Source organism: Talpa occidentalis, unplaced genomic scaffold (assembly GCF_014898055.3).
Source record: "Talpa occidentalis isolate TD23 unplaced genomic scaffold, MPIMG_talOcc4v2.1 talOcc4.11, whole genome shotgun sequence".
NCBI classification, from domain to species: Eukaryota; Metazoa; Chordata; class Mammalia; order Eulipotyphla; family Talpidae; genus Talpa; species Talpa occidentalis.
In genome coordinates, this window is record NW_023601104.1 from 41,374,737 (window position 1) to 41,401,957 (window position 27,221).

The 27,221-nt window shown below is 44.0% G+C and overlaps 1 protein-coding gene across 2 annotated transcripts in view; it reads right to left on the reverse strand.

Moving 5' to 3' along the window:
• The window catches only part of SLC7A8 (solute carrier family 7 member 8), a 50,978-nt gene extending 33,647 nt beyond the window's left edge, over positions 1-17,331 (reverse strand). Inside the window, exons 1-4 of one of the 2 annotated variants that reach the window (XM_037503064.2) lie at positions 16,989-17,331; positions 16,394-16,567; positions 1,149-1,353; positions 117-268 (exon numbers count right to left, since the gene is read on the reverse strand). In XM_037503064.2, the coding sequence (XP_037358961.1) occupies positions 117-268; positions 1,149-1,353; positions 16,394-16,544 (508 nt within the window). In that variant the 5' untranslated portion in view covers positions 16,545-16,567; positions 16,989-17,331. Of the gene's footprint in view, positions 1-116; positions 269-1,148; positions 1,354-16,393 lie in introns of both variants that reach the window. The other variant, XM_037503063.2, reaches the window with a different exon arrangement.
• Between the last annotated feature and the right edge of the window lie 9,890 nt (positions 17,332-27,221).

Below are 27,221 nucleotides of genomic sequence, written 5' to 3' on the forward strand. Positions count from 1 at the left end.
TTTGTCTCCACCTCCCCCAGCTCTGGACCCAACTAGAACAACAACAACAAAAAAAAAAAAGGGAAAAGACAAGACTAAAAGAGGCCGTGCTGAGAGCGAGCACAGATGCCACTTACATAAGCAGATGGCAGCCAGGAGTCGGAGGCCAGACTCCGGGGGGAAGCAGGTGGGGAAGAGTGGCTGTAACACGTAGTTGGAGAAGGTGAGGGCGATGACAGCCTGGTTGGTGGGGTAGATCACCAGCACCGCAATCCATAGCCTCAGGAACCTGAAGCGGGGACAGGATGGAACTTGACTCAAGAGGCAGTGAGATCCCCCACCCACCACCCCAGGCATGGCGGGGATTCAGAAGTCATCAGGGGAAGCCTGGGCAAGTCACTGGACAGTGTTAGAAGAGGTAGGTGGACTAAAGGGATGTGTTTCTGTTTGTTTTCAAGGGTGCCGAGGAGGTTAGTCACCATTCAAATGAAACACCCAACACTCTGCAATGACAATAAAATTATTTAACAATGAAGAGCTACATTTCAACTACTACTAACAGTCTTGGCCTTCTCTCTCTCTTCCTTCTCCTTTCATCAACTCTTCTCTTCTACTCTGGCACCCCAGCATGCAGTGGTGGAAAATAAAATTTATAGCCCCCGGATTTTGACAGCCAGGACATGCTGAGGGTGTGCTTACTTAAGCAACAGCCGGGGGTGGGGGGCATCAATTGGGGTCTGTGGGGGAAGTGTCCTCCATACTGGGACCTCCCTGGTGGGGGTTGAGTGCTTGGGTAGCAGGGCTGAAGAAACTGAGGAAATTCAAGATCAGGGCCATGCCCCGGAGGGAGACCATTATGCCTGGTAAAGTGAGAAGCAGGTACCTGTCTCAGAGAGTCATTCTCATTGTCAAGATAAAAGGGTTTTGTGTTGTGATGTGCATAGTTCTGCTTGCTCTAACTCACAGAATCTGTTCCACTGAGATCAACAGAGATTAAAATCAAGGCCTGGTTCCTCTGCCACTCTCAGCAGCACTGAGGCCACTCAAGGCTACGCTAGCCACCGTGACATGCAGAGGGGAGACCAGCCCATTCCCCGGCTCTCTTCAGCTTCTTGGAAACTCCTGACCTTGGCTTTCAAGACTGCTGGGGCTTCTGCAGGTCCTCTTACCCAGCCAGTCCTCCGAAGATGTCCTTGACATAGGAGTAGTCACCGCCAGATTTGGGGATGGTGACCCCGAGCTCAGCATAGCACAGGGCTCCCACAGCTGTGATGAGACCCGTTACGATCCAGACGATGAGCGCAAAGCCCACAGAGCCCGCATTCTCCAGCACACCCTTTGGTGATACGAAGATGCCAGAACCGATGATGTTCCCTGCAAGGAGCAAAGGGGAGACACTGGAGTCAGCACGGTTAGCACGAGCAGCATGCGCAGGAGTAGGCGCATCTGATCTGATTCTAACCTGCCTGTGGGATGCTTAAATCACCCTTAGACAGTGTGTCTAGCAGTAACTCTCCTTCAAAACAGGGAAGGAGGAGCAGATGATGGATAGGAATAGACCAGGAACTTGCTCAGGTATTTCACTGGTGTCACTCAATCCCAGGACAACCCTATGGAATAAGATATCATTTCTCGGGCCTCCCCGGTGGCGCAGCGGTTGAGCACTGGGTTACGAAGCTGCCCGCGGCCTCTGCAGCGCTGGTTCGATCCCCGGCTGCTCTCCGGCCACTGGAGGAGGGTCCCACATGGCGCGCAGACCTCTCCTGCCGCCCGCTGCTCCCCTCAGCAGTGTACTTCGGTCCTTCTGCCTGTTCTGTTCCCTGCTCTGGTTCTGGTGAATTCTCTCACCCTCCCGCACTTCTGACTGTACCCAGTGCTTGTATAAACAAAATAAACAAACAAACAAATAAATAAATAAATAAAACATGCCTCTATTTAAAAAAAAAAAACATATCATTTCTCCCATTTTGCAGATGAGGAAACCAAGTCTCAGACATACCAAGTGCATTTTCCAGGTACACACGCAGCAAGTGGTGGTGCACATATTGAACTTTAGGAACCTCTGACCAGACTGCACACAGCCCGCCCAAGGTGACCAAAGGTTCTTAGACTGACTGGAAATGGCAGGGCTGAAGAACCAGGCTTTTCTCAGAGACTGGATGCCAGTTAGAAAGCTGTCAGGAGGAGCCAAACTTTTTGGGCAGATTGTGGTCACGCCCTGTGACTGGGAGTTTTCAAGACCTGTGAGCTTGGACAGCATTCCTAAAGGCTGGCCTCTACTCCCAACATGACAGCCCCACCTTTGTGAGGAACTGAAATAGCCCTATAAAACACTCCCTGTAGTTTGAAAGTGTGAGGGCAAGTACGTGCAAAGACTCAACACTATATTCTTCCAAAGGTCTTTCTCCTCCACGGTTTCATGTGGCACTCACAGCAGCCTTATGGGCTTCAAGGAGAAGAGGAAGGGCTGGTGCATTTCTATGTTGCAGACCAAGAGACTAAGTGCAGAGGGGTTAAATGACTTTTCCCAAATTCCACAGCCACTGATGGATAAAACTGGATCCAGAAGTTAGTCTCCCAATGCTTAAAGCACTCTTTCCACCAACCCACTCTGCTTTTCTATCTAAGGGGCTGGTTTTCTCCTGAGAGATGAGGGTGAATGTTTGGCTACAAGGTTGTGCGTGCTGGCCAGGCGAGGAGTAGGAGTGCAGCTCCTGACATGCTCCGTCCCTTGCTTTCCCTTGTCCACTTCTTGTAATTCAAGGTGGGGGTGAGGGTTCATGGGACAGGTGCTCTTTAAGTTCTCTCTGCACATCCCACCCAGTTGCACCATTAAAGGCCTATGTGTGTGTGTGGAGGGGGGGCCTCCCTGGTGGCACAAGAGGTTAAGACACAGCACTATGAAGCTATCCCCAGCCTCTGCAGCAAGAGTTCAATGCCCGACCAGTGAGGTGACCCACATGGCACAGCAGACCTCTCCTGACTAGCCTGCTGCTCCCCTCAGCAGTTTATTTCAGTCAGTCTGCCTGTTCTGTTCCCCACTCTGTCTCCGGTGAATCTTCTCACTGCCCCCCACACACCTCTGGCCTGTACCCCAGATCTTGTATGCATAAATAAATCTTTAAAAAAAAAATAGAGGCCTGCGGGAAGAAGCAGGCGAACTGGATGCAGGTAGCATTGCAGATCTGGAGTATCGTGAGTCAGTTGTATTTCATAGTGTTCTAAAGACATCTCAATTTCCCACCATCTCTCTTTCATGGTTTGTAACCAGTTCTAGGCTGAATGAAATGTAGAATATAGAATGTTATACTCAGTTTCCAAAACTGACTTTCAGATCTCAACCATAACTCAATCTCAATCCAGCCCTGAAGCTTTCATCTAAACCAAAATTCAATTTTTAATCCCAGGTCATGCACACAGTTACTTTAGTTAAAGGGATAGAGAAAATATTCACATTCTAAAAACATAAGGCTATATTCCTCGGAATACAAGACACTTTTCAAACTTAAAATTTGTAGCATGAGATGAGGAACGGGAGAGAGAAGCGGGCAGACAGGTTTAAAAGCAGCCACAGGCAGTAAGTCTGAAATATGGACAGAGGGCATGGGGCCACAGCTGGACTCAAATGGAAAGCAAGCACATTGCTGTCTCAAACACGCTTTCCTTCTCCTAGTGCTAATCATCTGACCCAACAGAACTGGGCTGTGCATAGAGGTGAAATGAAAAGAAAAAATGTTTCTTTGTGTTCAGATTTGTGACCTAAATGTCAGGCAGAAACAGAAAAAAGAGATTCTGGTGTCATGGGTTTTTAAAGGCATTTCCTTTTCTTGTCTATTTATTTAAAACCCTATGTTAGGAATAGAAGGCATCTTTCAACCCTCTTTTCTCTACAAGTTTCCACGTGCTTTGCATGAACTTGGGTCAGTGGAGACCAAACACCTCAGGGCACAGTAGCCCTGTCAAGTGACTCTTCCCCTGCCAATCTAAACACCTGGAAGACACCAAGTACTGGGAGCTAAAAGAACTAAAGATGGCATTGATAACAGTGTTGAATGGTGATAGTAAGTCCCTTGCCTAGCAGGAATTAATCAGAAGAGTGATCTATCGGGCATTTCAAAACCAGCTGAGAGAAGAGCAATGCAATTAGGGCTATAAACTGAGCTCAAGGGGTTAGAAAAGCAATATGCAAGAAAAACAGGGTTTGACTTTGGCCTTTAACGTCATACAGAAAGGGAGGAGGGGAAAACAACTAGGTGTTTCTCAAAGTCAGGAATGACTGTGGAAAGGGTGGAAGAGGGGGGTGGATGTTACTGGAAAGATCCCATCTTCTCAGGAATGAAGAGTGTCAATATTCCACAGAGGGTTCTTGGAAAACAAACACCGCAACAGGGACCAGTCACCACTTTAGCTCTCCTGCTTTTCTCTGACATTTCCAGAGAGTGTGTACTCCCTCCCTCATTCCCCTTTGAGGAAGCCACCAGAAGGTGGAAGCCACCGGAAGGTGGGATGTGCCATCTGAACAGTCTTTGTGGGGTCTGACTGCTTCCCGCCTCCACTTACTCTTGGTTCACACATCCTTCCAAGGAGCTGCCAGAGCAACGATGAGGGTCATCATAGATTGGCATTGGAACAAAGTGCTCCCTTTGTAAAAATTGGGTCCTCTCCCCAACAATCTCAATTACAAAGCCAATCGCTAAAAAAAATTGAGTTATGCCATGAAAACTGGTCACCAGGGAGCAGGTAAACAGGAATGTTTCTTAAAAAAAAAAAAAAAAAAAAAAGAGGAATGCTCTCCCTAATTCTAGGAAACTACTACCTAGAATCAGATAACACTTCCTCCACCATGGCAGCGGCCTCCTCTGGAGAAGATATGTCAGTCAAAGCAGGGCTATGTTGTAGTGTGGAAAGAATGAGGAGGATACGTGCAATGCCCACCATATACAATCTCTAGTGTGATCCTTCAGTTAATATTTATCTCCCCCCTAGACTGTAAGCCCCCTGAGAGCAGGAACTGTGTTGCTCACTCTCACCTATGAAGTGTCTCCTGGGAGACAGTCTACAAATGTTTACCGAATGAATGATACAGGACATAATCTCCACTGGGCAATTTAATATACCTAGTTCTTTGGGACCGTCTGATCCTGTGACGTGTGTCCAGTGTGCATTGTTGCCTGAGTAAAGCAGTCCACTTATTTCACTGCTGGGGAGAATAGACTGGCTATTATTACCTTCTCCAGTTTATGGGGGACGAAAGTAGGGCAACTATTATTCCCATTTTCCAAATGGGGAAAATGAGTGAGGTATTATTACTCCTATTTTGTGGTTGAAGGAATTTAGACCCAGAGATAGGTTTTTTTTGCCTAAATCACAGGATAAGTTAGTAATAGTTGGACAGAAACTAAATCTTCTGTCACAGCCTCAAGCTTTCCCCGGCAAATAGTCATTCTGCATCCTCCACTTCATAGGCAATGGGAATGGTTCACAGAAGATGCTTATTAAAGAATCGGAACAGGGCCTCCCCTGGTGGTGCAGGTGCAGGCGGTTGAGTGCCGCACTGTGAAGTTGTCCGCAGTCTCTGCAGCGCTGGCTCGATCCCGGCCAGCCGGCGAGGGTCCCACAAGGCACTGCAGACCTCTCTTGTCGCGCCCACTGCTCCCCTCAGCAGTGTATTTCGTCAGTCTGCCTGTTCTGTTCCCTGCTCTGTCTCTGGTTAATTCCCTCACCCTCCCGTGCATCTGGCCTGTACCCCGGTTCTTGTATAAATAAATAAATAAATAAATAAATAAATCTTTTTTTAAAAAAAGAATTGGAACATTGATCTGATTCTTTCCTTCTATTTCAATCACCTTCAACAGTGATTTGCAAAATGTTCACGACCATTACCTTGCTGGACTCTCATAACTATGATCTTAGGTGCCCAGGGCAGGTGCTATCATTGCTACTTATCTTTGTGGAGACTGAGGTTCAGAAAGGTAAGTATACTTGATTAAAATCACACACTCATAAGTGGCCAAGGCCTAGATGAAAGGCCAAGTCCTTGGACTCCTGGCCCAGGGTTTCCTCCCTAATCCACACCGCCTCTCCTCTAGAAATTGCACAACACTCACTTTAACTGCAGGGCTTTAATCTTGGATACTGTCCAACTGAGGTCTTTCTGGAGTGACTTCGGAAATGAAGATCTAGGAAGGGTTTGTTTTTTTTTTTTTAAAGATTTATTTATGCATATAAGGACTGGGGTACAGGTCAGAGGTATGGGGGGTGAGGACCCACCAGAGACAGAATGGGGAACAGAACAGGCAGATTGACTGAATACACTGCTGAAGGGAGCAGCAGGCGAGTCAGGAGAGGTCTGCTGCACTATGTGGGTAGCTACCTGGCCAGGGATCAAACTCATGCTGCAGTAGCTGTGGGTAGCTTCATAGGTTGTGTGTTAACCTCTTGTGCCACCAGGGAGGCCCAGAAGGGGTTTTTTGACCCTAACTCTGAACCTTTCTGGATGAGATGCAGGTCGATTACGGTGGGGATTTTTTCCCTCCATTGTTTGACTCTTCCTTCAAGAATGAGGTGCCCACTGATCTGGTATAGCCAACAGTACTTGAGGTCAGAGTTTTAGTCCTCCCTTTCATCCACCCCAACTAATAAAATAATCACCTTATTATATACATCTGCTGTAGTGAGAAATGGGTCCTAGCATGCCTGGACATTGAGGCCCAGCTTGGCTTGTTCTATCAAAGAAAAGCCAAACAAACCACCCCATTAAAAGGAGGCCAAATTGTATCAGTGGGCAAGTCTTCACTAGAAAAATGGCTAGAATTGAGAAAATCCACATTTTCCATAAATAACCACTAACTTCCCCCACTGTGGACCAATACCTGTGACCAATACCTGTGAAACTCCTATTAAGGCCTTACTCACATCCAGGCCTGTCCACACTAGAATGTTGTAGCCATTAAAGAATTTCCTAGAGCATGGAATTACAGACTTCTAGTGCCCCACAGAACCTCAGATCCAAAAGGGTTTGGCCTTCCATACTAACTCATGACAACTCAGAGCTCTTCCTTGGCCTCAAAGCTTCTGGCCATTCCTGTGATATGAGGAGAAAGCCATGGTAAAACCTCCTTGGTGCTTGTTCCATAAACTGGCGAGGAGGATTTAAGGATTTTCAGGGCAGGGAAACAAGATAAAAGCAGGATCTGATATCCTCATAGCAGGCCAGGAAGCTCACCATGTACTACTTTCCCAGAATAAACACTTCTCCTGTACATTGAACAGACATCTACCGCAGGGTGCCAGCAGGTCTACACTTGGACATATGCCCTGTGGAGTCACCATCGTGGGAAGCATGGAGATGTGAAAGGTGTTGCAAGTTTGGGGTGGCTTACTGAAAAGCAAGAAGGGCACTATACAGAGGGGGTGGAGCCACGGGGGTCCTCCCTTAGCTACTTACAAGCTGTCTGAGCTGAATTTTCTGAGCGTGCCATTCTTCATCTGCTGAATGCTCCCTCCTGCCCTGCCAACCTCATGGGGTTGTGGGATCAAAGGAGCTCACACAGTGTGGGAGCACTTTATAATTTATGATATGCTAGCAATGTATAGCATTAGGGATAAAAATCAGCCTTAGAATCCAACGGGTTTCTTTTAGAGGTTTGGCTCCAAAAGAGCACTGCAGAGCCAGGACCATGAAGCATTCTCTGAGTCATTTGTCTGCTTGTCTAGGTATAATTTTTAGATGCCACGGGTGGGCGGCCAGCAGGTAATTACATCTCAAGTATTTATTGAGCACCCACTCTGTACATGCTTGCTTTAAAAGGTAATTGAGAAGCACTTGTTCACACATGGACTTTTAATGAAATAGATGGAGCCAACCACCACCCACCAGTCACTGAAAGACAAGCATCTAGGCCCGAGGGGCTAAGAGTGCTGAGCCCTCAAATATTTCCATTAAGGATTCACATCTGGCCTCCAGCGTCTCCCCGTCTGGTTGCAAAACCAGGCACCCGCAGTGAAAGGCTCTGTCTATCTCAGCGGTTCTCATCCATAGGCAATTTTGCCCACCATCTCTCCACCCCCAGGGGACAGCTGGCAATGCCAGGAGACACTTTTGGTTGTCACAAGTGGAGATGGGGGTGCTACTGGCATCTAGTGAGTAGAGACCAGGAATGCTGCTAACTATTCTACAATGTATGGGACAGCTTCCCACCACAAGAAAATCTGACCCCCAAAGCAATAGTGTCAAGGTTGAGAAACTCAGTGTCATGAGCCTCAATGTCATCTGGTTAATTCCTGAAGTCCCTTTCATATCTGAACTTAGAATGACATGGAGACTTTTTAAAATTTTTTTTTTTTCTTTTTAGAAGGCAAGCACAAAAATTCACAGTTCATTTTTAAGCTAAGGAGTTGTGTGAGATAAAAAATATATAATATTAGATTTACCACAATGTTAAGTATACATACATCACATTGTTGGGAAATAGATCTCTAATAGATGATTTGATTTTGACTGTTAGTATTCAACAAATACTTTCTAAGCACTTACCAAGTATCAGGCTGAATATGTGGGTATGTGAAAGTGAGTAAGACCCAGTCCCTGCCTTCAAGGGATTGTGTGGAGAGGTTAAGACATATAAACATGGACATAAAGCTGAAAACATCAGGCGAGGAGAAGCTGCAAGAGCGCTATTGCCAGCAATATATCGGGGATGGAAAAGGTCACAGGCGTTGGCTGTTCAGAAAAAGCTTCCTGGAAGAGGGGAAGCACGAGACAGATGTTGATGAGTAAGTAGACCCAAATCAACAGAGACAAAAAGGGAAAGCACTGGCTGGTGGATAAGCGGGTCAGATTTGGCCTGAATTGGTCAGTCTTGTTATCACCAAATTGATCCAATCTAAATTTCTGAACCAGCATCAGTGAGTGTGTGTATGGATGGGAGGATAGGATAACAGCTTGAATTTTATTTTTTTTATTTTTTATTTATTTTTTTTTCCAGCTTGATTTTTACACTCCAAAAGAAACTTCCATTTTATAGCCAAGTAACTGGTAACTACTTGTAAATAGGGGAGCAATTTGCAAACCCAAGACTAAGTCCAAAGCCCTTCCTTTCTGCTTTCTCATCAATGGTTCCTCCATATCCATATATACTGATGCAACTCACGGAAAAATTCATTAAATATTTTTTACTTCCAACATCAAGGCTACTTAACCAATGTCTCATTCCTAAGGCAACATGACCTGCCTAGACCAGGTGCTTACTAAATGCCTTATGCAAAATTGTACTCTAAAGAAGCATCTAAAAACATTTGTGCATTTCTGAGGCATATGAATGGGTATCTTTAAAATCTATATATAAATGAAAAATGTACATTAATAATTCTGCAGCAACAGTATTCTCTCTGGGTCATCTGCCCTCACAACGTGCAGCTCAGGGCAAGCTTGCCCAGAACATTTTCAGGCATATTGCTAAACTCTCTCCCCAGAAGTGACGTCACTGCTAATGCTGAGGATATTTAAAGCAGGGAGCAAACAGACCGGAAGACTTGTGACTGTGAAAAGGATGAGATGTGATCGATAAAGCTTTTCAGTTCAAATTTCATTCATTCTATAAATAAAACAGCTTGAAATAGACTAGAGGGATAATTTTACTTCTTAGAAGCAAAATTTACCAGTGCTCAGCACAGGGCTGCGCATGTATGTTCTCAGTGAGTGCTTGTTAAATATGACAATATGGAATCATCCTGAGTGCTATGACCAGCAACCCCACCCTGTCCCAGATGGCAGCCTACTGTCTGCCAATTTGGAATCTCCAGGGAGAAGGGAATTGGGAGTGGGGTGGGGGGCTTCTGTAGGCATATTCTGGGAAGGGAAAAAGACATGGTCCTTCCTTCTTGCTCTGTATACTCAGCCAGGAGTTAAAAACTGGGACAAAACAGTTTCTAGCCCTTTGAGTTCCTGAATGATTGTTGCTTTTAGTAGCTCAGGATATATTGTTGGGGTTATTTGCTCATGCCTGGTTTTTTGACACCCCATCCCAAACAATAACAACAAAACAGCAAGATCAACAGCAGAAATTTTCAAGGCATTTCTTTACAGATAGTGTGCTGCCAGATTAACCCTCAGAGGAAAGTAGAAAACTTTAGCATCTGGGCAACTTGAAAAGTCTCAAGCAGTGTGCCCCTCTGGCCATGCCACTTTAGTAAGCTGATTTAATTCAGAGAAGTTATATATACACACACACACACACACACATATAACCTTATAACATTTATGTGTACATGTAACTTTTCTGATTTTTATATATATGTGTGTATATATGTGTGTGTGTGTGTGTATGTGTGTATATATATATATATATATATATATATATATATATATATATATATAAAATGCTAGCCTCTCTGAGGTGGTCATTTGATCTAGATATCGGGTGTTTTTGTGGTTGCTTTTCTAAATAAAACTGGCTGTTTGATTCTGTTCCTTGGACAATTTTTACCTGCTGGGTTCCTGTTTTCTTTTGCCAACCCTAAGCATTTCCGGTTAGTCATTCATAACTCTGTATAACTCTGCTCTCTGTAAGAACAAATTGGAGACGTACCAGTAACAAGCTTAACCAGATTGCCCCTTGAGCTCCTGGCTTACTAGAAGCAAGAAGCAACAGAGTTCCAGGGGCCACCACCCTGAGCATAGTGGAGCACTGTGGTTAAGCCCAGAGGCTTTAGACTTCAGTGACCTCTGTGGGAATCCTTGCTCAGCCATTGCCCAGTTATATATTCATCTGAACCCTTCTTTTCTACAAGGGTGCTTATTTCATAGGATTAGATGAGAACATTCATAAAGCACTGATTAGGTATTTGATGCTCAGCAGTACTTAGTGAAAATGGTCACTACCACTACTACTGATTATTGTTGTTGTAATTGTAATTATTATTATTATTACTATTATTACTACACTGCTGGGTACGGCCTTTCTTTATTCACTGAGATGTGTTTGTTTTGACAAGTCTCCTAGCTGGCTTCTGTCACAGAGTTTTCTCTGAGAACAATGAGAGTTTTGAACTTGCTTTTATCTTGAATGAACCAATGCCTGTTCCCTCCATGTTAAAAATAAAGATTGTAATACAAACTCATGAAACAGTTTTCCTACTCCCTCCCTTGGATTAACATCTAATAGACATTTGGGGGCATTTGAAGTGAATATATCACATTAGGGTCTAAAATAAAATGGTGTAGCTTTTCTTATGGGTCTGAACATCTTTTGGATCTAAAATTTTTCCACAGCCCAGTGCTGTTTCAGCATTGTTATACCAACAGCCATACTTTTTTTTTTTTTTTATTGACAGATACACTTTAAAAAAATTGTTTCTCGATGTTTTCAATATCAGACATCCAGGGCCTTTGTACAACCTAATCTCAGGGTTATTGTCCTCCATGGTTCACTCCCCAAACACACAATACGCACCAACCTACCTCTCCTGTTTTGATTACTCTTTAGAAATGGAGAATAGCTTGGCTATGGAGTCAGACCATTTCAGTAATGGATCAGACATGTGACCCTGAGCAAATTACCTACCAGCTCTGTGATTCAGTTTCCCCAAGTTTAAAATAAAGATAGTTAGGGCCTCCCTGGTGGCACAAGGGGTTAAGCATCATACTAGAAGCTATCTGCAGCCTCTGCACCACGAGTTCAATCCCCGGCTGGCCAGGGAGAAACCCACATGGCGAGGCAGACCTCTCCTGTCTCGTCCACTGCTCCCCTCAGCAGTGTACTTCGGTCAATCTGCCTGTTGTGTTCCCCACTCTGTCTCTGGTGGATCCTCTCACCCCCCGCATCTCTGGCCTGTATCCCAGCTCTTGTATGTATAAAATAAATAAATCTTTAAAAAAAATTTTTTTTTTCTTAGTTGGAAGAGAGTGATCTGGGAGCTCGACCTGTATCCAGTATTGCTGTGCAGCAAATATACCTAGTTTCCCCATAAACACACTGTGCTGAAAACGAAACGGTCTGACCTGTTATGAACATTTTTCCCCTTAGGGTCCGCAGTCATCCTGGCGTCTTCAGATCTAGATTCTGGGTGTGTGCCTAAATCCACAACTGGTACCAGTATCAGTAAAAGTGACCTAAATAAACAACCAGGAACATGGTGGGCACCTCCACCCTGGCTGAGGAGAATGCTGGTCCTCAGGGGCATGGTGTGCATGTGGGAGACTTAGGAGCGAGGTTCATGCTAGCCAGATCCTGCAGCAACTGAAAAATGAACCTCAGGCTTTCCTCAAGTTCTTGCAATTCTACCAAGAAGCGTCCCTTCTTCCACTCCCAGCTGACTGCTCAGTTTTCCTTTGCAGTGAGACACTCCCTCGGTGTGTGTGTGGGGGGGCAGGGGGGGCCGGCGGGATGACAGCACTGATTGTTTCATCTATAAAAACGAATGAGGACCTACCTCTGCCTGGTGTCCAAAGGAAATCATACCTTTTAGGACAAAAAAATAGAAATGCTTAAAGGTTCGATTCAGGATTCAGGTAAGTACTATGGTTGAATCCCGGTGTCACTGCATTTTTAGCTGTGTGACCTTCAACAAGTTGCTTGTCCCTCTGAGTTTCTATTTCCTTATCTGGAGGAAAAGATAAAAAGTACCTACCACACTGGGTTATTGTGAGGGATAAAAAGATAATGGGTGTTAGGTATTTGGACAAGGCTCTAGCATATAGTAAGTTTTTAATAATAACAGCTTTTAACAGTAGCTTTGGTATCACTAATCAATGAATTTTGCTGCTCCCCCAGACTCTCTTTAGACTTTTGGGGGTCCCCATACTTATGGAGAAACTGCCAAAATTCATCTGTTTCCAACAAGTTTCCTCAGGTAAGTACATGGAGAACAGTTGCCTGGTTAGATTAGGGCAAACGTAAAGTTGAAAAATTAAAGAGAGACCAATGTAATTGTTGAGGTTGAAGACATTATTCCTAACTTAATGATTTTCAGACCAGGTCCCCAAAATGCCTTCAGATAAATGCTTCTTATTACTACATGTTCAGATCTTTGCCAATAAAATTCAACTGTCTCACGGCCAGTTCTCAGAGTGCCATTTGGGATTCCAGATCAGCGGATCGGGTAGGACGTATTTAAAACTTTGTCTCCCTCTTTTCTCCCTGAGCTGTACATTTCCTCATTTGCCCTTTCCTTGTGACTAAACCTTTTGTTAACCTTTCGTGTGTGTCTGCAGTAGAGTATTGGTAAGTCCTTTTAAGTGCGCGGGTGAGGACCCACAGTCAGGCCACCCATTTTGTATCGGGGCTTCCCTGCAACAATTTGAATAATTGTCTGTGTCTGGCACTCTGCTGAGCACGAGAGATTCAGAAATGTACAAGACTCTTTTTATTATCTTTTTACCTACAACATCTCCTAGAATCATCTTCTCTACTCCATCTTTCCCGATGTCCTTCGAGGTGCTTTTTTAAAAAGATTTATTTATTTATGCATACAAGAACTGGCATACAGGCCAGAGGTGTGGGGATGGAGGGGTGAGAGAATTCACCAGAGACAAAATGGGGAGCAGAACAGGCAGATTGACTGAAATACATTGCTGAGGGGAGCATTGGGAGACACAGGAGAGGTCTGCTGTGCCATGCGGATCACCTCCCTGGCTGGGGATCAAGCTCATGCTGCAGCAGTTGCGGATTGCTTCATAGTGCTGACTCTTTAGCCCTTGTGCCACCAGGGAGGGCCCCAAGATGCTTTTTTTTTTAAAGATTTATTTATTTATTTATACAAGCACTGGGTACAGTCAGAAGCGCGGGAGGGTGAGAGAATTCACCAGAGCCAGAGCGGGGAACAGAACAGGCAGACTGACGAAATACACTGCTGAGGGGAGAAGCGGGCTAGACAGGAGAGGTCTGTCGCCCCATGTGGGACCCTCGCTGGCGACCGGGGATCTTCGCAGCCCAGTGCTCAACCGCTGCACCACCGGGGGAGGCCCCCCAAGATGCTTTGTTAATGTAGTTTTCAGCGAGAGCTCTTTTTGTGTTTCCCATCATTCACCTCATTTTGCCCTTTTCAGTTCTTAGACAAATGCACCAAATCACTAGTTTTCAATGTTCTGTTTATGCAAATGAAGCTCCTCTCTCCAATCAGACTATAAGGGACTCTAGGGTATGAGTCTTCCATTAGTTCATTTTACATTCCTGTAACAACTGCCATTCTGTTATTCCTACTTTAAATCATCAGTGATTATTACAAATGAAATTTTATGAGCTTTGTGTGAAACATATCCCTCTAAGTCAACTAGTTATGAGATAGATTTGGGGCAATATCTACTTTCCCATACCACATCACCTGATTCACTTAGGAAATTTCCTCTCTCTTTATGCCTTCTCTTTCTCCCATAATGTTGACTTTGAACACCAGCTCACTGAATTCTGTGTGAAAAATGTCATTTCTATTTTTGCATCTCGTTTTAAAAAAGCTTAAATCACTACCATCCACACAAAAGTCCCTCTGGAAGAGGACAGGGCTCAGCACAGATGCAAGGCAACTGCCACAGCGGAGGGGAAGCAGGAAGGGTTATATCCCCCAAAATCATCCTAAAGGAAAGATTTGCATCTCATCTTGGTTTACATGCAATAAGAATAGTGCCTATTAACTCTACACGGATTCTCACACCTTGGGAAAGTATCCTGATTTCTTTGAAATCACATCTCTTTCACTATACAACCCTGGCATTGAAGTGACATTTATAAGGTTGAGACAAATTTGTAGTAACATTCACCCAACTGAAACTGTACTTCTTATACCTGAACACTCATAGTCTTAGAAAAAATGTTAAAGAAAGAGACAAGATAACCTGAGTGTATAGGAAAATACCCTCGAATACCTGCATATAAGAGGTGGGTGAAAGTAAGGCCAAGGCAGGAGGGAGGTTTGATTACGCTTGTGTGCATGTGGGTGTGCACATCTGTGTATGAATCAGAAGCTCCCCAAAGGGAGGAAAATGCTTAATCCTATCAGTCAAACATGTGAAGGAGATAACAGGCTCTGGGCTATTTATAGACCTTAAATTGGCATGTGCTATACATATTGAGTACTTTGCTGATCTCATTTTTTAAAGCAACTGAGATGAAAGAGAGGCCAAGGTAATGAGATTCAGATCATTACTAAATTTTTTTTATAACATTACTTTTCTATAACTATAACTGTAGATGCTTGGACCTCCCTGAGTCAGAGAATTAGATCAAGTGGGATTCCATTTTGAAAACAGAGTGGAGATAACATGATCACCGAAGTCTGGGTGTACAGGTGAAGGGGATTATCTGAATGCTGTACTGATTTTATTTGATTTCAAGGGTGTTCTCCAGTGTCTCTCACTATTGCTTGCTTGGGTGCCAAATGTCTCTGTGCTACCAGATGGTCCACAGGTTCATGGGCACCAGGACAATAAGCTCTCAAAAGGAACTCTGGAGAGAGGCCACAGAAAAACATGCAGCCTGACTCTTCACCCCTGAAGTGAGGACAGTCATGAGATGTTGCCCTTCCATCTCCAGGGTCTCTCTGGGAAAAGAAGGATGTGTTGTGTAGAGGGATCATCATATATGGGGCCCCCTGCCCAAGAGAGTGCAGTTAGGGGGTTGGAGTGACCCCCCTAGCATTCCCAGGGAAGTTTAACATCAAAGTCTTCACCCTGTACACATTTTACCTGTCAGTTCCTCCTTGGCTCCATAGCCTAATTATTCCCAATTCCCTGCAAGAACCTCATGGGGTCTTCTGTGCATATGGACAAAGATGGGTGAACTCCACTGGGCAACTAGAGAAACTGCAGACTACACATGTGCAGACAGGCACAATCTCTTTTTTTTCTTCCACAATTTATTCCCTCATCTGTGAAATGGGACTACAACCCTTTACAGAGAGAAAGTGCTGCAACAGACCGGAGAGCTACAAAAGGCAAGGCACTACTACTGCTATTGCAGCTGTTTTTACTACATTTCCCCTAGGCCCGCAGTTTCATATAACATAAAACAACAACAGCAAATAATGAAAATACTCCTCAGTCCACAGTGGGCTGAGGAGATGGCTGCAGAAAAGCTTGTTAAAAATTCACTCTCTAGCCCCACCTAAATCCCACCCTCCCAGTGTGGAGCCGGAGACCCATACTTTCCACAAGCTTCCAGGCATCGCTGCCCATCGTCCCCCCTGTAACCCTTATTTGCTCCTTTCCGTGAACACTGGCCAGAACTGCTCATCCTGGGCTGGAGGAAGAGACGTTTGACCTACACCCTCCACCTCTCAAATTTGACCCAGTGGGTGTCTGTTACCCACAGGTGACTGCCAGTGGTTTTCTAAGCAGTGGGAGCGACATTAGTGCATCAGAAGGTCGACAAGATGACCACCGGGGAGGGGGAGCGAGGTCTGGGGAAAGAGTTGGACTCACCTACAATGATACCGCACGCACTGACCAATCCAATCTCTTTCTTCAGGGCTACTCCGCCCCCTTCGGAACCGGTGTCGGGACTCGCCTCCGCCTCGCTCCCACCTGGATGGCTCTTTGCAGCGTTGTTTCGCTGCCTGGCTCCTTCTTCCATCTTTCTTAGTGGGATGCCAACCTCTGAAAGGTAGCTCTTTCTAAGTGGGTATGTGTGTAAACCTATTTAGAGGCAGAGCCTCTCCAATTAAGACGTCCTTTTCGGAAATAAGGACCCCTCCTAACCTCTTTAAAAAAAAAAAAAAAGATACTGGAAGATAAAAGAGAAAACTAAAAATATTCCTACTCCGGATTGACACTTTCTTGACACTTGTGCTTACAAACAAGGAAAGTGTTAGAAGGCACCGGATAGGGGAAGAGACAGAGATATTTAAATAAAAAAAAAAAAAATAGAACTGTACCAGCTACTCCGGCTGGAATTCTCCCGAAAGGGATGTAAATCTTCAGAAACCAGGGTGGATCTGCAACTGTGGGTTATTTCAGAGGCTTCTGAAAGAATCTAGGTTCCCCCCCCCCCTCCTCTAAGTAAAGAGAGTGCCTTTACCTCCCTTAAGCCTTTTCTTTTCTGAAGAGGATAAAAGTAGTTTTCATAAACTGCAGGGGAGAAAGGCAATCCCCCCACCACCACTTTCTTCTCTTCCAGAAAAACAACTGTGGACCGGACCGGTTTGTTCTAGATCTTGTCTCCACCTGCTGTGGGCTCCTTTAGCCCTCTAGGTCTTCTGCCGTCAGCTTTTGCCAGATATCCGCTTCTTTCTCGCTTGCCTGCTGCCCTTGTTTTCCTTCTTGCGACCTCCGTCCTCACTGCACCGACTGCCCCATCTCTCTTGGCTACAGAGCAGCTCGGCACTCACGACTGCACGTCCCTTTTAGCAAGGGCTTTTATGTGCCGGGCTGGCTCCGCCCACCGCCTCTGTTCGTTCCATCCTGTCTCCTCCCTCCGCTTCTCATTATTTATTTATTTTCCAAAAGATTTATTTATTCATGCATACAAGAGCTGGGGTGTAGGTGAGAGGTGGGGGGTGTGGTGTGTGAGAGGATTCACCAGAGACAGAGAGGGGAGCAGAACAGGCGGATCTAACTGAAGCACATTGCAGAGGGGAGCAGGAGCAAGACAGGAGAGGTCTGCTGCGCCATGTGGGTTGCTCCCTGGCCGGCTGGGATCGAACTTCTGCTGCAGTGGCTGGCCATAGCTTGATAGCGCTGTTTTTAACCCTGCGCCACCAGGGAGGCCCTCCCTCCTCTTCAATTTAATCTTAGCACACACACCCCAAGATCACCGAGAAGATGGATTAAAGTCTTTCTCGTTGGAGTCATCTCCCTTTCTCCATCTTTTTCCTTGTAAGAAGTGGAAATAAAACCCATCCGTGTCAGCTGTTCCAGGAGAGTTCATTCGCTAGGATCGCGATCCAGGTCAGGCAGCGTCTGGGCGCTTTATAATGAAGGGACCGGTTGGGCAGACTTTTAACGCCAGGAGCGAAGGATTTAAAATATTTATGTCGGGGTCATTTGAGGATACAAGAGAGAGGGTTGTAGGGATATCATCTTCAAGTTTCTCAGAATAGGTGAAAATCCACGGTGAAGGGGAAAAGGGAAGAATTAAGACTAGGAAAAGAGTTTAATTTAGTACAATTGTGAGGCGTGAAAGGCAGGATGGAAACAAAATCATCCGGAAGAGATGGTGGCCTCACTCGCCACAGCTCTGATTCACAGCTTCTAATAGTTTTTGCATCTATAAATTATCCGAAAGGCAGATGATGTCGGGATGGGAGTAATTGGCACTTCTGTCCTAATGAAGCAGAATATTGATGTTAAGAAATTACTAACCTATTAGCATATTGATATTCTTTGCTTCCCTGAAGAATTTCAGACAGAAACTCTGCCTCAGGGGTGAGAGCACTGATGCCTACTTACAACTGTAAAGTACTTTAAAAAAAAACCCCACAAAACTAGATGTAATGTATGAGACTACTATAAATGTAAAGATATTTTGAATCTGGATTAAGTATATTGTGTAAAATTATTTGATTTTAAAGTAAGCCTAATGGGCTTCCCTGGTGGCCCAAGGGGTTAAGCACAGCACTATGAAGCTATTGGCAGCCACTGCAGCACAAGTTCGATCCCCAGCCAGGGAGCTGACCCGCACCGGGCAGCAGACCTCCCCTGCCTCCTCCTCGCTGCTCCCCTCAGCAGTGTATTTCAGTCAAATCTGCCAGTTCTTCTCCCCACTCTGTCTCTAGTGAATACTCTCACCCTCCCCTCCCACCTCTGGCTTACACCCCAGCTCTTGTATGAACAAATAAATCAAATAAATGTTTTAAAAATAAAAAATAAAGTGGGCCTAAAAGATAAAGTTCCCCAACTGACCACTAGTTACAGAAATTGGATCTTACTTTTGCAAAAAATCTTCCAAAGATTTTGGATTTTAAGTAAATAAATATTTAATACTTAGAAGGGACATGAGCAGGGTGGGGGCCGTGGGGGTTAGCCATTGTGGCAAAGGCATTTCCAAATGGGATAAAGTCCAATCAACAGTCTGGATCACTCAGCAAGTACTAAGATGTTTCAAAGGTTGGGAGTTCAATCCCTTCTTTTGTCAGTTCAAGATACAACAAACTGAAAGCCTCAGCAAAAAAAAAAAAAAAAAAAAAAGGGCGGGGAGGGAGATAGAAAAGCAGGAAATACAAAACACATAGGGTAAAACTCCATGGGAGGGCATGAGTTATGGGAGATAAAAAATTAATTTGCATTGCCTCTGGCCTTTCCTGACATGTCAGAAAGCATTGAGGGAAAGTTTGATGGATTCATTCTTAAATAATCTCATTAAAAGACTTCTGCTCAAATTTCAGCATCAAGGTATAAAACAATCTCTCTGCTTCTTAAGCATGAGAGCCTTTCTCATTAAGGTTTGTGCTTCTAATTTAAATTATATAGATTCAATGTGACATAAAACATGAATGGGATGAATCTGAGGCATCTGGCCAAAGCCAGTACAAACAGGCCACTATATGGTAAGTTTCAGACATTTCAATTTATGAACTAAGCGGCTAAGGGGGAAGATGGTAGTAAATATATTCTTGGAATACAGTTGTACTAAGTACACCAAACTGGAAAGGAAGGGTTGTTGAAGATATTTTTTTCTATTTCCTTAGCACTTGGAATTTATAAGTAGATGATAAGTGTCTATTTTGGATACCATGTAAGGACTAGGAAAGGACTCTTCCCTTCTTCCGCGGGAGTATTTATCCATGTGACATGGCTCTCTTTAGGTGGGGGTCTTTTTTTGTAAAATAAACCCTGTATCAAAATTCCACATGAGGAAGCTGAGATTCAAAGAAGCATCTTGCTTGGGATCAAAGACAAGACAGAGCATCTCTTCATGGACAAGCAATGATATCAATGGCTTATGCTGGGAACTTTTTCCAGGATACCATAGCTACTTCTTTGACTTTGAGGAAAACAGAAGACCTTTGATCAGGGTCAAGGCCATACCTTTTTAGAGATCTCCCTTTGTGCCAACACTTTACATCAGCTCAATCAGACACACAGGACTTAATGTGCCTCCCGCCAACACTTGTCACCCACTTCACAGTGTCCTTGGTACACTGTTGTCCTGTTAGTACTACAAAGTTTGACCACATCCTTTAGTACAGCTGTTTCCAATATTTGGTTGACTATTTATTGTTATGCTTTATTTAATTTTTTTTTATTGAAGTAAAAAATTTTAAAATGCTGTATAGTATTTTTTCAGCTTTAGGTGTGCATCATTGAGCATCACCATGTGTTTACACTACATTAAGTTGGGTGACTAATTATCGTTGTTTTATATGCTTAAGATGGAAGAAATTGATCCTTTTAACCAGGGAAAGGATGATTTTGCTATGAATTTGGATTCAGGAAGAGAAAGGTTGTGGGAGGCTGACATCTACTGTATAATGACAGATATGGCATGGGGACATGCTCCTTGTATAATAGTTAAAGAAAACCAGTCATGTTCCAATACTCCCTTCTTGAAACAACAGGTAAGCAGTATCTGTTAATGCAAAGGAATAGAGAGCAAAGTTCATTCACCCTATTCTTGAATTTTTTCTGGATTTTTTCTTTGTAACAGAGTTGTGAAATCTGAAGACCCAAATCTCTTCCCTGAGGGAACTCATAGTCCATGCCCCCATTCCACTCTTCTCACACCAATTGCCTAGAGTCAGAGGAAACCCTGATTTCAATTAAAGTGAGTATTCTTCCTGGAATCCACTGACTACTACCTACAATCAAATAATGACTTCCTGAGTCAGTGGCTCTAAAAACCTTTATTCTGTTAAAAATCTAAAGCAGATGAAAATTAATGAGCAAGGAAGAAGGAAGTAAGGAAGAAAAGGGCCAAAACAGGTCAGGAAGAAAGGAAGATAAAATGAGGAGATGTAACGTCCTCCTTTGTAGTATATACGCTATTGCATCTTGGACATATTCAAAGTTCAAAAGAAGTTGTATCTTCTAAAATTTATGTAGTCCTGAGAATTTGGATGGAGCAGATCCTGTTTTGTTAAAGTGGCCAATTAATTCATGCTTTTCTGATGATCATGATGAATCCTTGTTCTGACACTTGAGACAAAAATTCCAGCAGACTACTCTTCTGTCTGCTGCACTTGGCTGGATTCCATGGCGTCAGGCCAGCACTGGTGGGAGAGAAACAGATGCATTCCCTGAGGCAGGCTGCACATCCTTAGCCCCTTTGCCAGCCCAACCTGTCGTGGTAGTCTTGTTTCTAAGGACTTAGGTGACTCCATTTCTGAGGACTTAAATATGGAAACTTTCACTTCCTAACTGGCTTTCTTTTTTTTTTTAAATATTATTTATTTATACAAGCACTGGGTACAGTCAGAGGCACAGGAGGGTGAGAGAATTCACCAGAGCCAGAGCAGGGAGCAGAGCAGGCAGAAGGACCGAAGTACACTGCTGAGGGGAGCAGCGGGCGGCAGGAGAGGTCTGCGAGCCATGTGGGACCCTCGCTGGGGATCAAACCGGTGCTGCAAAGGCTGCGGGCAGCTTCGCTGCCCAGCGCTCAACTGCTGTGCCGCCAGGGGAAGCCCCTAACTGGCTGTCAATGAGGGTTCATATCTACCAAATTTGAGGGCTCATATATTTCCATGTTGTGGAAGATATGTTCCCTGAGGGCTGATGTTTGTTTTGTCCACTGTTGTAACCCCAGTACTTGGTGTCTGGCACCCAATAAACATGATTGAATGAATGAATGACTAAATGGTAAAGTACATTAATGCATAGTAAATAAATTATATAATAACCGATGGACTGATATGCTGACTGCTGGTAGCCCTCAGGATCCAGAGAGAGTCTGCATTGTAGAAAGAGAAAAACCCAATCAGGGTCTAATGTTTTCCGCTTTGTTTTTTTGTTTTTTAGAGATTTATTTATTTATGCATACAAGAACTGAGGTACAGGCCAGAGGTGCACGGGGTGAGAGGATTCACCAGAGACAGAGTGGGGAGCAGAACAGGCACACTGACCAAAATACACTGCTGAGGGGAGCAGTGGGTGAGACAGGAGAGGTCTGCTGCGCCATGTGGGTACCTCCCTGGCTGGCCAGGGATTGAACTCGTGATGCAGTGGGTGCAGATAGTTTCACAGTGCTGTGCTTAACTCCCTGCAGCACCAGGGAGGCCCCCCAGGGTCTAATGTTGAAGATGATTTCACATAGAGCACACATTTCAAGTGGACCCTTAACACTGCCCAGCAATGCCACCACACTCCCACCGTCAACTGACACTTCCACTTACCTTCTCTTCTCTGCAAACCAATACCATTCCCCCCAATTCTCACTTCCTGTTGACATCCTTGCCTACCCTTTCATGAAGAAAATAGAAGTCGGCAGAAGAAAACTTCCACATCCTCCAGCCACTAGTTCTGTTGATCTGCCTTTAGCTTTACGATGTTCTGCCTTATCTCCCATTAAAAATAGATGTGCTGACCTGCTTCGCTGTATCTCCCTCACGTGTGCCCTGGCTTCTCTGTCCTATCTTGCCCTCTTCAGGGACTTTGCTCCTGCAATTATTTCTCTCCTGCAGCATCAGTTTTTCACTTTCTATTTCTATCAGCATACAAATGTGCTGCAATCGCTCTCACTGAAAACAATATCAACTAACATATCTTCCCTTGACCTTACATTCCTAATGCCTTTGCCCCCATTTTCACTTCTTCACCTTCACTCATGCTTGCATCATGACACTTAAGCCTTCATGCTCATCACCCTGCCAAATCCATACTTGTCAAGATTACCAATAGCTACCACATGATCCAACGCAGCTGTCCTTTCTCATCTTCATCTTATTGCTCTTACAGCAACACAGCTCCTTGGCAGTCATTCTCCTCACTTTTCCTTTCCTCACTGGCCTCTTCAATCCTTTTCTCTTCCCAACCTCTTCTATTTTCTATCCTTCCTCATCACCTGGATGACTTCATCCAGTCTGCTGACTTTCAGTAGCATCTATACACTGATATTTCCCTGATTTATAGATTCAGCCCTATGTCTCCCATGAACTCTAGAGTTACATAATTGTCCAACTATCTACTTGATGTCTGTGGATATTTAAGAGGCATCTCTAACTTAATCTGTCCAGTACACATGTGCCCTCCAAACCTGTTCTTCTAGTGTTCCCCACTTTGGTAAATGGCTCTAGTTGGTCAGGGAAAATATTTTGGAATCAACCTTGATTTATTTTTTTCTCACATACCCTACATTTGGTTTGTAAGTCAATCCCATTAACTGTATATTTATCTAGAAATGAATCACTTCTTACCTTCTCCACTGCAGTCACTCTAATTCATCACCACCTCATTGTCAGCTCTCATCTGTACTATTTCAATTGCCTTCTAATTGATCTTTCAGTTTCCACAATTGTTGTCTTACAATCTCCTTCTACACACTATTCTCAGCACAGTAGCCACAATGACCCTTCATAATCAAAAATCTGGTCATGTCTCAATCCTACATTGGAGTTGAGGTGTGTGGCTTCCCACCACACCTAATTAGAATAAAATCTGAAGTTGTCTTTATCATGGCCCATTCCAAAGTCATATCCTGCTCTTCCTTCCATGAGTCCTCCCAGACTTACAGGCCTCCTTGCTGGCCTCATTGAATATGGAGCGCTGTCTCAGACCTTCACATTAGCTGGAGCCTCCATCAAGAACGTTCTTTCGGACAGTCACATGCCTTGCTCCCTCATGTTATGCAGTCCCCTCAGTAAATGTCACCTCCTCATGGAGGATTTCTCTGACCACCCAGTGGACCACCTGACCTTATAGATTGTCACTCCTAGCATTATGTGTTTGTTTGCTCCTTTTTTGTCTCTCCTTTTAGAATGTAAACTCCAGATTATTAGATTTTTTTTTGGTTTTTGGGTGGGGTAATGATATTATGGTTGTGATTAAAGAGTAGTAACAATTCATATATATACATGTACATAGATTTGCCAAAATCTTTATGGATGGAATAATTTGACATTTTAGATATACTCCAAAATAATATAGGAGAGGATTGGGTTAGGAGTTATTTTCTCCTTTACCTTCTTTAAAAGAAGAATGTGGCCATTAGCCTTTGGTTCTGGCATAGGATTGGGAATGAACTACTCCAACTGCCAGCATGATTTTCAGGCTCCATATCTTCTACCTGGAAAATATGTCAAAGAGCAGAAACAATGACTTGCACCTGAGACATCCCAGTGGGAGGAAAAGAGAAAACATGTTTACTGCTCAGGAATACTGAAGTGCCCTAGAGTAAGCTGACATTCTTCTGTAACAATGTTATCAGTAATGCTTTCAACTCCAGCACACTGGCTATATATTTGAAAGCAAGTCTGTTTCTTGTTTCGTGTTTTCTCTCTGGTGGGCTTTTTTTTTTTTTTTTTTTTTTAAGATTCATTTATTTATACAAGAACTGGGGTACAGTCAGAGGTGCAGGAGGGTGAGAGAATTCACCAGAGTGGGGAGCAGAACAGGCAGACGGACTGAAGACACTGCTGAGGGGAGCAGCAGGCATGGCAGAAAAGGTCTATAAAGCCATGTGGGTTTCTCCCTGGCCGGCCGGGAATCGAACCCATGCTGCAGAGGCTGCAGACAGCTAGGCGTTCAACCCACTGTGCTACCGGAGAGGCCCTCTCTGGTGGTCTTAAAGCCTCTCTGGTGGTCTTAAAGAAATAAGTTGAACAATGGTCCTCCCTGGTGGCACAAAGGGTTAAGCACAGCACTGTGAAACTATCTGCAGCGTCTGCAGCACTAGTTCCATCCCCACCAGGAGCTATCCACATGGCACAGCAGACCTCTCCTCAGCACTGTATCTCAGTAGATCACCCTGTTCTGTTCCCCAGTCTGTGTCTGGTGAATCCTCTTACCTCCCTGCCTGCACCCTGCCCGGCCTGTCCCTCTGGCCTGTACCCCAGTTCTTATATGCATAAAAACAGAAATAGGTTAGGGCCTCCCCTGGTGGCACAGCGGTTGAGCGCTGGGCCGCAAGGCTGCCCAGTTCCTTCCCCGGCCACCAGCGAGGGAGAAGGGAAGGGAAGGGAAGGGAAGGGAAGGAAGGGAAGGGAAGGGAAGGGAAGGAAGGGAAGGGAAGGAAGGGAAGGGAAGGGAAGGGAAGGGAAGGGAAGGGAAGGGAAGGGAAGGGAAGGGAAGGGAAGGGAAGGGAAGGGAAGGGAAGGAAGGGAAGGGAAGGGAAGGGAAGGGAAGGGAAGGGAAGGGAAGGGAAGGGAAGGGAAGGGAAGGGAAGGGAAGGGAAGGGAAGGGAAGGGAAGGGAAGGGAAGGGAAGGGAAGGGAAGGGAAGGGAAGGGAAGGGAAGGGAAAATAAGTTAAACAAATATATATTATATATAATATATATATAGGGGAGGGTAAAGAGGTAAATTATCAAGGAATGAAGGTTGACTATGAGTTGGTATTGTTTAAGCTGGGTGAGGGAGAGGAGTACATTATACTAACTTGCCTAATTTTAGATATGTCTACTATTTTATATAATGGCAAACAAACTAAACCTTTTCTTGTTTCATCAACATTATCTTCCTGATTCCCAGAGCAGTGCTTGGCACATAGAAGGAGTTCAGTAAATATATATTTAATAGTCATCACATAATGAATCACTTTGGAGAGTAAAGGCATGTTTTCAAGATAAGTTTTAATCATTTACCATCAATTGTTGAAAATCTAAATTTTAAGTTCCAGCAGAGAATTTTACAAAAAGCATCCCACTCTAGGCCTTGCAACGAGGACTCTCTTAGGTATGGGAATGCCAACAACTACAGTGGTTAATTTGATGATAATTATGCCTTTAATTGTTCTTAAGACCAATCTTTAAAAATATAAATCTTAAATATATATAAATAAATAAACTATATTAAAATATAGAGAAATTTATTTCTTCTTACCACTTTCTCACCAAATCATAAGTAACTATTATCTCCCATACTAGAAATATGTAGAAAAGCTGGGAAACACAAAATTTGGTATTTGAACATTTATGGATCTATCACTTAAAACTTTTGCCAAGCTATAGAATGGAGATCATTGATGTAGATTACAAAAAAACACAGTAACAGGAGGTGATCTTTTAAGAAATTTTCAATGTTACACAATTTATCAGACTCATAAAGAAATTCTAATAGAAATTAGATTACATATACCTGGGTGTGCCCTTTTAATTTTATTCACATACTTAGCAAATACTGATTAACTGTTATTGTGTTAACTAATGGGAATATAATAGTGAATAAAGACCATCCGCCTTCAAAGACCTCAAGGATTGTGATAATTAATTTTACATATCAATTTTACTGAGCACAGGATGCCAAGATTAAACATTACTTTAGACAAACATGTGTCTATGAGGATGTTTCCAGATAAGATTGGCCTTTGAATTGTGGAGTCAGAAAAGTAGATTGCCCTCTCTCAAGTGAGTAGGTCTGGTCCAACTTGCTGAGGACCTGAATAGTACAGAAGGCAGAGGAGGGAGGAATTTGCCCCTTTTTGTTTCCTATCTGTCTGCTTGAGTTGAGATATCTCAACTGTTCTTCTCTAGACCTCAGGTATTTAAACATTGACTTCTCTGGTTCTCAGGTCTTGGGGTTTGGACTGAATAACATCATTAGCTTTCCTGGGTCTCCAACTTGTAGATGGCAGATGATGGGACTTCATGTTCTTCATAGTTACATGAACCATGTTCTCATAATAATATATGTCCATATGATTTCTAATTCTCTGGGGCGGGGGGAACCCTGACTAACATGAGGATCTTAGACATGAAACTAGAGATCTTTCTCTTTCTTCCTAAAATCCAGTAACAATGTAGTACCTGGATTCCCCAGCAAAGGATCACCAGACATTTGAGGAAAGCTCCAGCATGAAAGCAATAGATAACAAGTATAGATGATGAAAGGAGCAGAAAAATAACTTCCTAGAAATTACAATTAAGATATTCAGAAAGGATGCTCAGATTGAGAACATAGGCCCTAGCTCTGAGCCCTGGTATTAGCCCCATTAGGTCACACCAATTATTTGGTTTCAAAAATCATACTCCTTTCAGGCCCTTGGACAAAGGTTTTCTTCCTCCCGTGTCTCTACTTCTAGCCATGGCAGGGCGTCACACTGTCAAAGTGTTGTGCTCTCAATCACCCAGGCCCGAGACTTTCATCTTTTTCCCATCCTCTCCATATCCAATGAGTTCACAAATCCTGTTGGTTCCTCCTCTGAAGACTGTCGTGCAGTATCTTATCC